Source organism: Lampetra planeri, unplaced genomic scaffold, assembly GCF_965212315.1.
Source record: "Lampetra planeri unplaced genomic scaffold, kcLamPlan1.2.h2 scaffold_367, whole genome shotgun sequence".
NCBI classification, from domain to species: Eukaryota; Metazoa; Chordata; class Hyperoartia; order Petromyzontiformes; family Petromyzontidae; genus Lampetra; species Lampetra planeri.
In genome coordinates this window covers 4609-19587 of record NW_027615190.1, presented here as the reverse complement: position 1 = coordinate 19587, position 14979 = coordinate 4609, and the positions used below count along the sequence as shown (strand labels likewise).

At 55.8% G+C, this 14979-nt stretch overlaps 1 protein-coding gene across 2 annotated transcripts in view; it reads right to left on the bottom strand.

The window, feature by feature from the left end:
- LOC144740975 (protein NDRG3-like) overlaps window positions 1-11659 on the bottom strand; it is a 51246-nt gene extending 39587 nt beyond the window's left edge. For both annotated transcript variants that reach the window (XM_078623669.1, XM_078623670.1), the window contains exons 1-4: window positions 11530-11659; window positions 10591-10711; window positions 9370-9493; window positions 8633-8719 (exon numbers count right to left, since the gene is read on the bottom strand). In XM_078623669.1, the coding sequence (XP_078479795.1) occupies window positions 8633-8719; window positions 9370-9493; window positions 10591-10711; window positions 11530-11542 (345 nt within the window). In that variant the 5' untranslated portion in view covers window positions 11543-11659. The remainder of the gene's footprint in view (window positions 1-8632; window positions 8720-9369; window positions 9494-10590; window positions 10712-11529) is intronic.
- Between the last annotated feature and the right edge of the window lie 3320 nt (window positions 11660-14979).

Genomic DNA, 14979 nt, shown 5'->3' with positions numbered 1-14979 from the left:
AAACGTGTAACATTTTTGGAAAAAAATTTTCACGAACATTAATTGTCAAGCACAACGAGTCTGTGTGCGAAATGTCAGTTCGATTGGATCACGGGAAGTGGGTTAAAAAAACGACCGAAAGATTTGCACGGTCGTAAGCAAGCAAGCGAACTTAATGTAACGGATTTAACAAGTATAACCCGTAAAAACAAAGTTTTTCACTATAAATCCTTTATATGCGTGGCGGCTAGAGTCCTCTCGTCCTCTGGCTTGAGATGGCTGCCCACCACCTATGGGTCAGATGATTGTCTGCCACCATTAAGCAATTTGTAATTAAATATTTTTTTCTCTCTAAACAGTCTAAAATTTTGGATCATTTTTTTCACGAAAATCAATTGTCACGCACAACGAGTCTGTGTGGGAAACGTCAGCTCGATTGGATCACGGGAAGTGGGTTAAAAAACGACCGAAAGATTTGCACGGTCCTAAGCAAGTGAAGTACCGGTGAAGACGCTGGACACCCAGGTTGAGGCACACGTATATTTATTTTCAGCTTATCGGTACAGGACAACACTAGAGGGGGTAGCGGCCCCCTCACCCGGATAACTGGGGATACCCCCTAGCTAATCTCACCTATCCCCAAGTCCTCCTCTAACGAGCTAGGGGAGGCTAACTGGCCCGACACTGGTGAGTCGGGCTACGGTCTCCGGAGTCCCAGGGTCTAACCCTGGTTCACGGAACCACGCCTCTGGCTCGCTCCTCTGCAGCCCTGACAAGGGCGGCGTCGAGGGGAGTCCAGGGCTCTAGCTAGAGGATCTTCACTCTTCCTCCTTCGTTCCCAGACTGAGCCCCGAGCTCTCTTTGTCCTCCCCCTTTATACCCCCCAACAGGATCACAACCCCCCAGGCTGCCTGATGCGGACGTCGCTGCGGGCACCCCCCCCGTGTACTCCCGTAACTCCGCCCACTGTGTTTGTTACCCATTGGATCGTATGCACTTACAGCCCTCCCGTAACAGCCCTACATCACCCCCCCCATTACAGCTCGCAGCCGTCCCGGCTGCAACAATTCCAAATAAAGGAACAATTACCCCTCGACCCCGTGTGTGCCTCATTTTTTTCAACAAAATGCAAATAGAAGAACAACAACAAGAACAACAACCATACCCCCGAAGGGAATGTCCGACGCACCCCCCCCCCGCATAAATACGAAATCCGTAAGCACGTATGTACAACTAGCCAGGAACTCCCCCATCACACACAGCACACCCACGACACACAACGCACCCACAACACACACACCGCGCCCACACAACACAACACACTCAGTGTGCAAGGAGCACACCACCGACGCAGCATACAGTAACCATGACACGTGAAGGAAAATAAATTTTTTTCTTTTTCTTCCTGCTGTATATTATAAGAGTCTGCGCATTTTAGCGCGCGTCCTTGCCGCAGGCCCGTCACACGGGGCAACCCCGGACGGCGGACCATCCGGTGGCGGCTGTCCCATGCGAGGTGAGGTCGCGATTGAAGTCGCGCGACTGTCGGCATCACCTGTGGGGGTTCCAGGGCGTGAGCCCGTCATTCCCGGTGCACCTGTGGGTGGGACAGCCGGCAACACATCAGGCGAGAGCAGCGACGGACCCTCCGAGTCGGTCGACCCCCCACATGCTTGGCCTCGCGTGCGTGGCGTGGGCCCCCGCACCGCAACAAACGGCTTCAGCCTAGAGGGGTGTACAAACCACCGGCGCCTCCCCCATTGGATTCGAACGCACTGAGGCCTCAAAACCTCAATAACCTCGACGGGGCCCCGCCACGGGCGTACGAGTTTAGAGGAGGTCGCGAGTGGTACCTGGGGACAGTGCAGCCATGCCCTGTCCCCCGGCTTCCACTGCAGCACGTGCGCGCGAGCCAGTCTGAGGCGCTCGTTCGCCTTCTGACGCCTGTCAGAATTTAGCCTCGCCGCATCCCGCGCCTCAGTCAGTTTGTCAAGGTTAAATTTAACGTGATCGTCCAATTTAGATTTGCCCAGCGGCACGGGGATCTGCAACTGTGCCCGAACAGGTGGGTCGGGTTCGCGGCCATACATAAGAAAGAAAGGTGAAAACCCCGTCGCAGCATGGGGAGCCAATCTGTATGCCGCTAGAACCCCTTGAATTTGTAAGTCCCAATCAGCCTGTGAGTCCGAAACTTGCTGCGACAACATAGACGTGATGGTGCGATGCAGACGCTCGACCATCCCGTCCGTTTGCGGGTGATAGGGGGAGGTTCGAATTTTTTTCGTTCCCAGGAGATCACAGACTTGTTTTAGGAGTTTCCCCGAAAAATTTCTACCCTGGTCGGTCAACAACCGCTCCGGGGCACCTTTGTCCATGACATAACCTTGGACAAAGGCGTCGACGATGGCTGCTGCCGACTGATTCGCCAGGGGCCAGGCCATAGGCCAGCGCGTAAAATATTCGACCCCAGTAAGCAAATATTTATTTCCCCTGGAGGTGGCGGGGAATGGCCCCAGAATATCCAGTGCGACCAGTTCATTTATTCTGGAGACCTGGATGGATTGTAAGGGCGGGTTCGACTCCCGTGCCGGTGGTTTGCGCTGCGCACACTGAGGGCATGCCGCCAACAGATCAGCGACATCCCTTGTCATACCCGGCCAAAAAAAATTCAGCTGAAGCAAGGCGAGTGTTTTCTGGGTACCTAGGTGGAGGAGGCGCTCATGAGCAGCCCACACCACCTTACCTCGTAGGCCAGAAGGGACCACCAGCCGGTGACGCTGGGATTTCCCGTCCCAATGCATAAGCAAGCCCGCATGGGTTTCCCATGCGTCGGCATGACCCGTCACACGCCCCCTCTCCCCGGCGCGACGACGCAACGCGAGGAGGGAGGCATCCTCCAACTGGAGGCGCCCCCATTCATCAACGGGCAATCCAAGCAGGGAATCTCTCCCCTGTTCGGCGATATCAATGGGGACTACCGTTTCATCGTCGGCGGCCGCCGCCAGGACCGGAACCATCACGTCCCCCACTGGCTTGCAACGCCCCGACCCCAGGAGACATGCGCATTCGGAGGCGGTTGGCATCCGTGACAGAGCGTCAGCGTTGGTGTGGCGAACGCCCTTACGATAAGTGGTTTCAAAACTGAAATCCTGGAGGACCTCCAGCCATCGGGACAATTGTCCCGATGGCTGTTGAACCTTCAGGGCGTACTGCAGTGCCGCATGATCTGTGCGGACGGTGAAATGCCGACCGTACAGATATGGGCGATACTGTTGGATGAAATAGACAATTGCCAACAGTTCCCTACGGGTGACACAATATCTTTGCTCCGTTGGAGACAACACCCGACTGCCGTACGCGACCACCCGTTCCACGCCGTCAACCACCTGGGAAAGCACGCCTCCAATACCCGTGTTGCTCGCGTCGGTGTCGAGCAAAAACGGCCTCGAAAAATCTGGGTAAATCAAGGGAGGAGCCTTCACCAGCGCGTCCCGAAGGGAGCAGAAAGCAGCTTCCTCATCCTGACCCCAGTGGAACCGAACCCCTTTAGAAGTTAACGCGTGTAGGGGTTTGGCAATTGTTGCAAAATTAGCGACGAAGCGTCGGTAATATGATGCGAAGCCAATAAAACTCCTGACCTCTCCCACCGAGGTGGGAGTCGGCCAGGAGCTGACACACTGCGTTTTGGCGGGATCGGTAGCAATACCCGAGCGCCCTACGATGTGCCCTAAATAACGCACCGACTCGCGTAACAAATGGCATTTTTGGGGCTTAAATTTCAAATTAGCAGCCCGCATCTTTAGGAAAACCGCCCGCAACCTCTGGAGATGTTCATCAAAAGTTTTACCAAAGACAATAACGTCATCCAAATAAATCAGGCACGATTCCCATTGCAATCCAGCCAAAACCAATTCCATCAATCGCTGGAAAGTTGCCGGCGCTGAGTGTAAGCCCATCGGCAACCGGTTGAATTGGAACAGGCCGTGCGGTGTACGGAAAGCAGTTTTAGGTTTAGAATCATCGTCCAGAGGAAGCTGCCAGAATCCCGAAAGTAAATCTAGTGTGGAGAAGAATCGCGCTCCCGCCAAAGCGTCCAGCGATTCGTCCATCCGTGGGAGCGGGTATGCGTCGGCAACCGAAATTTTATTAAGGCGCCGAAAATCCACGCAAAACCGCAACGAGCCGTCCTGCTTTTTAACCAGGACGATCGGCGCTCCCCACGGGCTGGTGGAGGGAGAAATGATGTCGGCGGCTAACATGTCATCAACAGCCGATTTGACATGGTCCTTTTCGGCGGGACTTAACCGAAACGGATTTTGGCGAATTGGCGCGCTGTCACCCGTGTCAATATGGTGACGCAGCAGGTGAGTGCAACCCAAATCATATTTATCACGACTGAAAACGTCGGAAAATTCCCTCAGTAGCGTTCTAAGCTGTTGGCGCTCTGAATTTGTCAGGTCCGTCGATCCCGCACAAAGCGCGTCGATCCACCCTTCATCGCTGTCCGAATGTGGGAGCATCCGGGAAGCAGTGCCAACGTGGTTCGCGACAGGTTCCTCGCAGGGCACTGGCGTCGCGTGAGCGAGCACCGTCCCTTGAGGAACCACCACCGTCTGCGATCCCACATTTAGGACCGCGATGAAAGGGTCCCCGTCCCCTCTTACGACGGTCTGGGCCGGAATCAAATGGGGCCCATTAACCCCGGCCCTAGACGGTCCCAGCAAAACACCCTGATCCCCTATGCCCTTAGCGAAGGGCTTACGAAGTTTGAGAGGCACTAGCATTTGAGCTCCCGGCGGCACACGAACAGTTTCAACGACGAACGCCGGGTACCGTCGCGAACGCCGACCGAGCCGCCGCAGGGGATGGCAGGAACGCCATGCGCCGCCCCGATGGAAGCTCAATGCATCCTTGGTCGATCAAAATACGAATGGGCATTTTACCTAAGAAATCCGTCCCCAGCAGGCACGGAACCGCCAGCGAGGAGGAAACGAAAATCGGCCCCGACAATTTGATGTCCCCAATAGAAATTTGCGCTCGAATCTGTCCCATGATGCCGAGAGAGCCCCCGTTAGCGGCATAGAATGGGACGTTAACCGGCAGTAAAGGCCGGCTTTGTACGGGCAGAATATTGTAAATTAATTCCGAAATGATTGTCGCCGATGCCCCCGTATCGACCAAGATGCGTACTTCTACCCCGTCAATGTGTCCGACTACGGCCGACGACCCTGACGACGCGGCTACCACGCGATGGGCCAACACGGACCACTGTTTGGGCTCGATTTGAGTCCCCGCAGTGATCCGCGTTGGCCCCACGCAACGCGACATCGGCCCCCCGTTTGTTGTGGTGCGAGAGCGTGCAACGGGTAGGTGCTTTGGCCAAACATGTGTGGTGCCGCGACTCGCCGGGTCATGTTGCTGGAGCTTGGGAGGAGGAGGCCCGGCGTCCCGTCGAGCCGTCGTCCCGCGCTGTCGAGGAGAGCGGCACCCCGAGGCGACGTGGCCCCGGACGCCGCAGTTGAAACACCGCGGGAGCCCCGGTGGAGACGACGGGCGGTTGAAACGGCTTGACCCGTCCCGGGCCGACCGTACTTCTTGCGCCTGTTGCCGTCGATGGTCGACGGCGAAGAGCTCCTCCGTCGGAAGGGTGGCTGCAGCCACCGCACGCCCTGCCGATGCCCTGCTGGCTTTCCGCCGCAGGGACAGAAGGTTGGCGTGAAGGAGGCGCGCCGCCTGAAGAGAGGTCATCTCGGCGTCCTCCTGTGCGACGACAGCGATGTCCAGGTCGTCTGCCAGGAGGAGTATTTTCTCCGTGACCATCGCGTCCACGCCATCGTCGTCCATACGGGGAAAAGCCGTCTTAGCCAGCGCTAGGAGGCTCGTCCTGTATGCCAGGGGCGACTCCTTCTCACCCCGCTTGCGCTCGTAGAACCGCTCTCTGCATTCCGCTGAAGGTCCATAGACCCCGGCCAGCAGCTGTAGTGCTTTCGGCAGAGTAGACCGCTTCTCTTTCGGCGCCGATGTGAGGGCGGCGAGCGCGTCTGCGTCGAGGAGCGCCGGCAGCGCGCAGAGGGCTTCATCGTCGGACCACCTTGCCATTTCTTGGTGGGCGATGAAGCGTCGCTGGAAGCCGCCCCAGTCGCCCTCTGCACCAACAAATTCTTTCAGCGGAGGCAGCCGTTGTTGTAGCGCAGCGTTCGCCTTGGACGTCTGTAGGCTGCTATCCCCGGGACTCGGCTGTGCGTCGGCGCGAATGGCAGATGGAATCGCCTGTCGCGGATGTGATGACGCTCCCTCCGCTGGAGATGACGCAGCTGTCCCAGCGAGAGCGGTGTCGGACCCAAGGTTGAGCCCGGCCACGCCCTCCGCAGCTGCCGTGACGATGGCGGGAAATTCAAAGTTTGAGTTTTCAGAAATGGCGGGAAGGCGCTCAGGTTGACGACTCCCCTCGCCCCGTGGTGGACCACCAGCCCCCAGCCGCGTGATGTTTTCCAGCGTGGCGGCAGCGGCGTACAGTAGCTCCGCCAGTCTCTCGTGAGCCAGCCGTAGCGCGTCTGGCTGCGGCCCCTCTTCATGCCGATGCCCCGGTAGGAAGGCGTCGGCCCCCGGCTGCGCCATGTCTTGGTGAGCCGCCTCGGGCTCAACGACTTCAGCAGTGTCCTCCTCCGGTACTCTGGCTCGAGCTGTCTGACGTGTTTCCATGTCCGTAGTACTTCTGACACCAGATGAAGTACCGGTGAAGACGCTGGACACCCAGGTTGAGGCACACGTATATTTATTTTCAGCTTATCGGTACAGGACAACACTAGAGGGGGTAGCGGCCCCCTCACCCGGATAACTGGGGATACCCCCTAGCTAATCTCACCTATCCCCAAGTCCTCCTCTAACGAGCTAGGGGAGGCTAACTGGCCCGACACTGGTGAGTCGGGCTACGGTCTCCGGAGTCCCAGGGTCTAACCCTGGTTCACGGAACCACGCCTCTGGCTCGCTCCTCTGCAGCCCTGACAAGGGCGGCGTCGAGGGGAGTCCAGGGCTCTAGCTAGAGGATCTTCACTCTTCCTCCTTCGTTCCCAGACTGAGCCCCGAGCTCTCTTTGTCCTCCCCCTTTATACCCCCCATCAGGATCACAACCCCCCAGGCTGCCTGATGCGGACGTCGCTGCGGGCACCCCCCCCGTGTACTCCCGTAACTCCGCCCACTGTGTTTGTTACCCATTGGATCGTATGCACTTACAGCCCTCCCGTAACAGCCCTACACAAGCAAGCATGCAAGCACGCAAGCAAGCGAACTTAATATAAAGGATTTAAAAAGGACCGATTCCACAAGCCGTCTCCAGCGTGTTATTACATTTGCACAGTGCACCGGGTGTTCGTTTGACACAAGAGTCGACAGTAGGGTGCCGAGGCCTAGGACAGGTTGTTCAAATAATTAGTCGGTGGTGGTGGTGGTGGTTGTTGTGAATGGGAATCGAATTCCCATTCGCAACCCCCTGAGAGAGAGACACCCAGACCCAGGGCTCGAACAACCCAGGAGAGACATCCAGACCCTGGGCTCGAACCCAGGCTCTCAGTGTCTCCGACACGGCCATCGTGAACCCCCTGAGAGAGACACCCAGACCCTGGGCTTGAACCCAGGAGACCCAGTGTCTCCGACACGGCCATCGTGAACCCCCTGAGAGAGACACCCAGACCCAGGGCTTGAACCCAGGAGACCCAGTGTTTCCGACACGGCCATCGTGAACCCCCTGAGAGAGACACCCAGACCCAGGGCTTGAACCCAGGAGACCCAGTGTCTCCGACACGGCCATCGTGAACCCCCTGAGAGAGACACCCAGACCCTGGGCTTGAACCCAGGAGACCCAGTGTCTCCGACACGGCCATCGCGAACCCCCTGAGAGAGACACCCAGACCCTGGGCTTGAACCCAGGAGACCCAGTGTCTCCGACACGGCCATCGTGAACCCCCTGAGAGAGACACCCAGACCCAGGGCTTGAACCCAGGAGACCCAGTGTCTCCGACACGGCCATCGTGAACCCCCTGAGAGAGACACCCAGACCCAGGGCTTGAACCCAGGAGACCCAGTGTCTCCGACACGGCCATCGTGAACCCCCTGAGAGAGACACCCAGACCCAGGGCTTGAACCCAGGATTGCAGTGTCTCCGACACGGCCATCGTGAACCCCCTGAGAGAGACACCCAGACCCAGGGCTTGAACCCAGCCTCCCAGTGTCTCCGACACGGCCATCGTGAACCCCCTGAGAGAGAGAGACACCCAGACCCAGGGCTTGAACCCAGGCTCCCAGTGTCTCCGACACGGCCATCGTGAACCCCCTGAGAGAGAGAGACACCCAGACCCAGGACTTGAATTCAGGCTCTCAGTGTCTCCGACACGGCCATCGTGAACCCCCTGAGAGAGACACTCAGACCCAGGGCTTGAACCCAGGCTCCCAGTGTCTCCGACACGGCCATCGTGAACCCCCTGAGAGAGAGACACCCAGACCCAGGACTTGAATTCAGGCTCTCAGTGTCTCCGACACGGCCATCGTGAACCCCCTGAGAGAGACACTCAGACCCAGGGCTTGAACCCAGGCTCCCAGTGTCTCCGACACGGCCATCGTGAACCCCCTGAGAGAGAGAGAGACATCACGAAGCTACCTTGGCTGTGGCCCAGTCGATCCAGCCCTTGGCGCAGGGGTCAATGTTGATGAGAACCAGGCCCTCCAGCAACTCCGGGTGCTGGAGCTGCAACCACGACAGAGATGAAGCCAAAAGGTCAATGGGTCTCTGTGTGAGGAGTCTATGGGTTTGTGTGTGTGGGCCTATGGGTCTCTGTGTGAGGAGTGAATGAGTTTCTGTGTGGGTCTATGATTCTCTATGTGAGGAGTCTATGGGTCTGTGTGAGAAGTCTATGGGTCTCTGTGTGGGTCTATGGTCACTGTAAGTCGAGTCTATGGGTCTCTGCCGTGTGAGTCTATGGGTCTCTGCCGTGTGAGTCTATGGGTCTCTGCCGTGTGAGTCTATGGGTCTCTGCCGTGTGAGTCTATGGGTCTCTGCCGTGTGAGTCTATGGGTCTCTGCCGTGTGAGTCTATGGGTCTCTGCCGTGTGAGTCTATGGGTCTCTGCCGTGTGAGTCTATGGGTCTCTGCCGTGTGAGTCTATGGGTCTCTGCCGTGTGAGTCTATGGGTCTCTGCCGTGTGAGTCTATGGGTCTCTGCCGTGTGAGTCTATGCGTCTCTGCCGTGTGAGTCTATGGGTCTCTGCCGTGTGAGTCTATGGGTCTCTGCCGTGTGAGTCTACGGGTCTCTGTGTGAGTCTACGGGTCTCTGTGTGAGTCTATGACCATCACGGTCATCGTGGTGAGCCTCCCCCAGGCACCGGTGTTTGTGGCTCACCGCGAAGCGAGCCAGGATGTTGGCACCGGCGCCAACGCCGATGCCGATGATGCTGCGCAGGCTGAAGTGTGTGGCGATCGAGGGGAGCATCTCAGCCAGCTGGTCCATGCTTGGATACACGTACCTTGGGGAGGGCCAGCCAAAGGGCAACGCCATTTAGTGCCACCCCCTTTCTACCAAGCGACGCCCCCTTTCCATCAAGCGACGCCCACTTTATAGCAAGCGACGCCCACTTTATAGCAAGCGACGCCCCCTTTCTACCAAGCGACGCCCCCTTTCTACCAAGCGCCGCCCCCTTTCTATTAAGCGACGCCCCCTTCCGACCAAGCGCCGCCCCCTTCCTACCAAGCGACGTCCACTTTCTAACAAGCGACGCCCCCTTTCTATCAAGCGACGCCCACTTTATAGCAAGCGACGCCCCCTTTCTACCAAGCGACGCCCCCTTTCTACCAAGCGACGCCCCCTTTCTACCAAGCGACGCCCCCTTTCTATCAAGCAACGCCCCCTTTCTACCAAGTGCCGCCCCCTTTCCATCAAGCAACGCCCCCTTTCTACCAAGCGACGCCCCCTTTCTACCAAGTGCCGCCCCCTTTCCATCAAGCAACGCCCCCTTTCCATCAAGCGACGGCCCCTTTCTACCAAGCGACGCCCCCTTTCTACCAAGTGCCGCCCCCTTTCCATCAAGCAACGCCCCCTTTCCATCAAGCAACGCCCCCTTTCCATCAAGCAACGCCCCCTTTCTACCAAGCGACGCCCCCTTTCTACCAAGTGCCGCCCCCTTTCCATCAAGCAACGCCCCCTTTCTACCAAGCGACGCCCCCTTTCTACCAAGTGCCGCCCCCTTTCCATCAAGCAACGCCCCCTTTCTACCAAGCGACGCCCCCTTTCTACCAAGTGCCGCCCCCTTTCCATCAAGCAACGCCCCCTTTCTACCAAGCGACGCCCCCTTTCTACCAAGCCACGCCCCCTTTCTACCAAGCGACGCCCCCTTTCTACCAAGCGACGCCCCCTTTCTAACAAGCGACGCCCCCTCCACATGACGGCTGACACGTGATGACTACCAGTGTGCAAAACGGATTCCTCAAGTAGAATTACATTTTCTGCTTCTGACGACCAGTTCGGCTGGGCACTGCTGCCCTTGTGAGGTGTGCCACCCACTGCCCACCCACCCACCCACCCACCCCTGCCTCCCCTCCTCCTCCCACTGCGACCGCCGCCTACCCGTTGGGGAACTGGGCAGCTCCTTCCTGCTGCCCAGGTGCGTCGATGTGGTAGATGGCAAAGTGCTTGGAGATCTCCTGCATGTCCTCATAGTTGAAGAGCGTGTTGAAGCACGACTTGTCTGCGCGCACAGAGAAGAGACGGAGGTCACCAACGCAAGCGGGAATCGAACTCGTAGTGCAGCGCGCTCCCCGCTCCCCGCACACACACACACGCGCGCACACGCACGTGCGCGTACTACAAAGACAAAGTTCCCCCCGTGTAGCCTTCGCAGACTGTCGGGGCAAGTGCTGCTAGCGAGTGGCAGCAGTGCCTATGAAGGCCGGCACTGTGGCACACGAGGGGGGGGTGGGTGGGTGGCAGAGGTCGCAACCGGGTACCCGATACCCGTACCCTACCCGATACCCGGCTACCCGTACCTGGCCGGGTACCCGTTTGCGACCGGGTACGGGTAGGCCGTGAGTCACCGGTGAGTCGCCGTTTGTCACTCATTTCCCAACGTCTTGTCTCTTCTCACAATTCAAGTTCCTAGAATCAACCCACCCGCGCCTGCAACATGGCTTCATCCCAGAGGTCGCAATCGGGTACCCGATACACGTACCCTACCCGATACCCGGCAACCTGGCCGGGTACGGGTACGGGTAGGCCGTGAGTCACTGGTGAGTCGCCGTTTGTCACTCATTTTGGGTAGGGTACGGGTAGGGAACGGCTACCCGTACCCGGCCGGGTACGGGTAGCCGTTTGCGACCCTGGTGCGGCCGGGTACGGGTACGGGTAAGGAATCAAAACCCGTTTGCGACCTCTGGTGGTTGGCCAGCACCACGCACGCCCGGTGTTTACTACACGCCACACCGGGTACTCATTTGAGACTCAGTCGACCTAGGGGAGGCCCAGGACCGGTTCAGATAATCGTCATCATCGGGGAGTGGTCACACTCACGGTTCAGGCCCATGTCGTGGTAGGTGAGGATGACTGGTTTGTTCGCCTTGGGCGAACCACGCACCGTTACGTGTAGAACGCCATAGGCAGTCTCCACATCGTGCTCCTGTAACACAACGCGCACGCAACGTACACACACACATACACACACAACGTACACAACACACACACACAACGTACACACAACGTACACAACACACATACACGTGATGCATACACACACACACAACGTACACAACACACACACACACAACGTACACAACACACATTCACGTGATGCATACACACACACAACGTACACAACACACATTCACGTGATGCACACACACACACACAACGTACACAACACACACACACACAACGTACACAACACACATTCACGTGATGCATACACACACACACACAACGTACACACACACACACACAACGTACACAACACACATTCACGTGATGCATACACACACAAGCAACGTACACAACACACACACACACAACGTACACAACACACATTCACGTGATGCATACACACACAAGCAACGTACACAACACACACACACACAACGTACACAACACACATTCACGTGATGCATACACACACAAGCAACGTACACAACACACACACACACAACGTACACAACACACACACACAACGTACACAACACACATTCACGTGATGCACACACACACACAACGTACACAACACACATTCACGTGATGCATACACACACACAACGTACACAACACACACACACAATGTACACAACACACATTCACGTGATGCATACACACACAAGCAACGTACACAACACACACACACACAACGTACACAACACACACACACAACGTACACAACACACATTCACATGATGCATATACACACAAGCAACGTACACAACACACACACACACACAACGTACACAACACACACACACACAACGTACACAACATACATTCACGTGATGCATACACACACACGATGTACACAACACACATTCACGTGACGCATATACACACACGCAACGTACACAACACACACACACAACATACATACACACACACAACGCGCACGCACGCACACAACACACACACACAACGTACACACACACATTCATGTCACGTATACACACACACAACGTACACACACACATTCATGTCACGTATACACACACACACACACACAGCGTACACAACACACATTCACACGCACAACGCACACACCACACATACACGTGATGCATATACACACACACAATGTACACAACACACATTCACACACACATTCACATAACACATATACACACACACACACACAACGTACACAACACACATTCACATAACACATATACACACACACACACAACGTACACAACACACATTCACATAACACATATACACAACACACATTCACACAACACACATTCACACACACACACAATGTACACAACACACATTCACATAACACATATACACACACACACACAACGTACACAACACACATTCACACACACGCACAATGTACACAACACACATTCACGTGACGCATATACACACGCACGCATATAGACAACGGACATTACACACGTAACACACACGTAATGTACACAACACACATTCAGAGACTCCTCCATTTACGAACACTTGAAACTTTCAGAGATACGGACCGAGAGTCGTAAGTTCAACCGCCCGCGCAATAGATGGCAGTGGTGGCATCTACATCTGCAGAAAATTAAGAACCAGTGGCATCTACATCTGCAAGAACGTGAAGAACCAGTGGCATCTACATCTGCAGAAAAGTGAAGAACCAGTGGCATCTACATCTGCAGAACGTGAAGAACCAGTGGGGCATCTACATCTGCAGAAAATTAAGAACCAGTGGCGTCTACATCTGCAGAACGTGAAGAACCAGTGGGGCATCTACATCTGCAGAACATTAAGAACCAGTGGCATCTACATCTGCAGAACGTGAAGAACCAGTGACATCTACATCTGCAGAACGTGAAGAACCAGTGGCATCTACATCTGCAGAAAATTAAGAACCAGTGGCATCTACATCTGCAGAACGTGAAGAACCAGTGACATCTACATCTGCAGAACGTGAAGAACCAGTGGCATCTACATCTGCAGAACGTGAAGAACCAGTGGCATCTACATCTGCAGAACGTGAAGAACCAGTGGCATCTACATCTGCAGAACGTGAAGAACCAGTGGCATCTACATCTGCAGAACGTGAAGAACCAGTGGCATCTACATCTGCAGAACGTGAAGAACCAGTGGCATCTACATCTACAGAACGTGAAGAACCAGTGGCATCTACATCTGCAGAAAATTAAGAACCAGTGGCATCTACATCTGCAGATCGTGAAGAACCAGTGGCGTCTACATCTGCAGAACGTGAAAAACCAGTGGCATCTACATCTGTAGAAAGTTAAGAACTAGTGGCATCTACATCTGCAGAACGTGAAGAACCAGTGGCATCTACATCTGCAGAACGTGAAGAACCAGTGGCATCTACATCTGCAGAACGTGAAGAACCAGTGGGGCATCTACGTCTGCAGAAAATTAAGAACCAGTGGCATCTACGTCTGCAGAACGTGAAGAACCAGTGGCGTCTACATCTGCAGAACATTAAGAACCAGTGGCATCTACATCTGCAGAAAATTAAGAACCAGTGGCATCTACATCTGCAGAACGTGAAGAACCAGTGGCATCTACATCTGCAGAAAATTAAGAACCAGTGGCATCTACATCTGCAGAACGTGAAGAACCAGTGGCGTCTACATCTGCAGATCGTGAAGAACCAGTGGGGCATCTTCATCTGCATAACATGAGGCTGAGTCGACTTAGGGGAAGCCCAGGACCGCTTCAGATAATCGTCACTTGCGTCAGCCGTGAACAGGAATAAAACTCGTGCCGCCGGGTTTGTAGCGCAGCATGGCGCTAACCGCTAAACCACCACTCCCTGAATATACACAAAAGACAAATATTCCCCGTGTAGCCTCAACAGACTGTTGGGGCAAGTGCTGTAAGCGAGTAGCACCTATGAAGGCCGGCACGGCACACGAGGGGTGTGGGTGGCCAGCACCACGCCCGACCGCCTTTGTCTCCCTAGTGGCGATGTTTACACACCGCACCGGGTACTCATTTGAAGCTGAGTCGACCTAGGAGAGGCCCGGAACCGGTTCAGATAATCGTCACTGGGTGTTGGCCGTGAGCGGGAATCGAACTCGTGTGGCCGGGTTCATAGCGCAGCGTAGCGCTAACCGCTACACCCACCACTCCCCACAGTGCTACTACACACACACACAGACAAAGGTCCCCCAGTTATCCCTAAACAGACTGCGGAGGAAAGTGCTGTATAGCAGCAGCAGCAGCAGCTATGAAGGCCGGCACAGTGGCACACAAGGGGGTGGTGGGGGGTGGCGGGGCACCATGTACGCCCGGCCGCCTTTG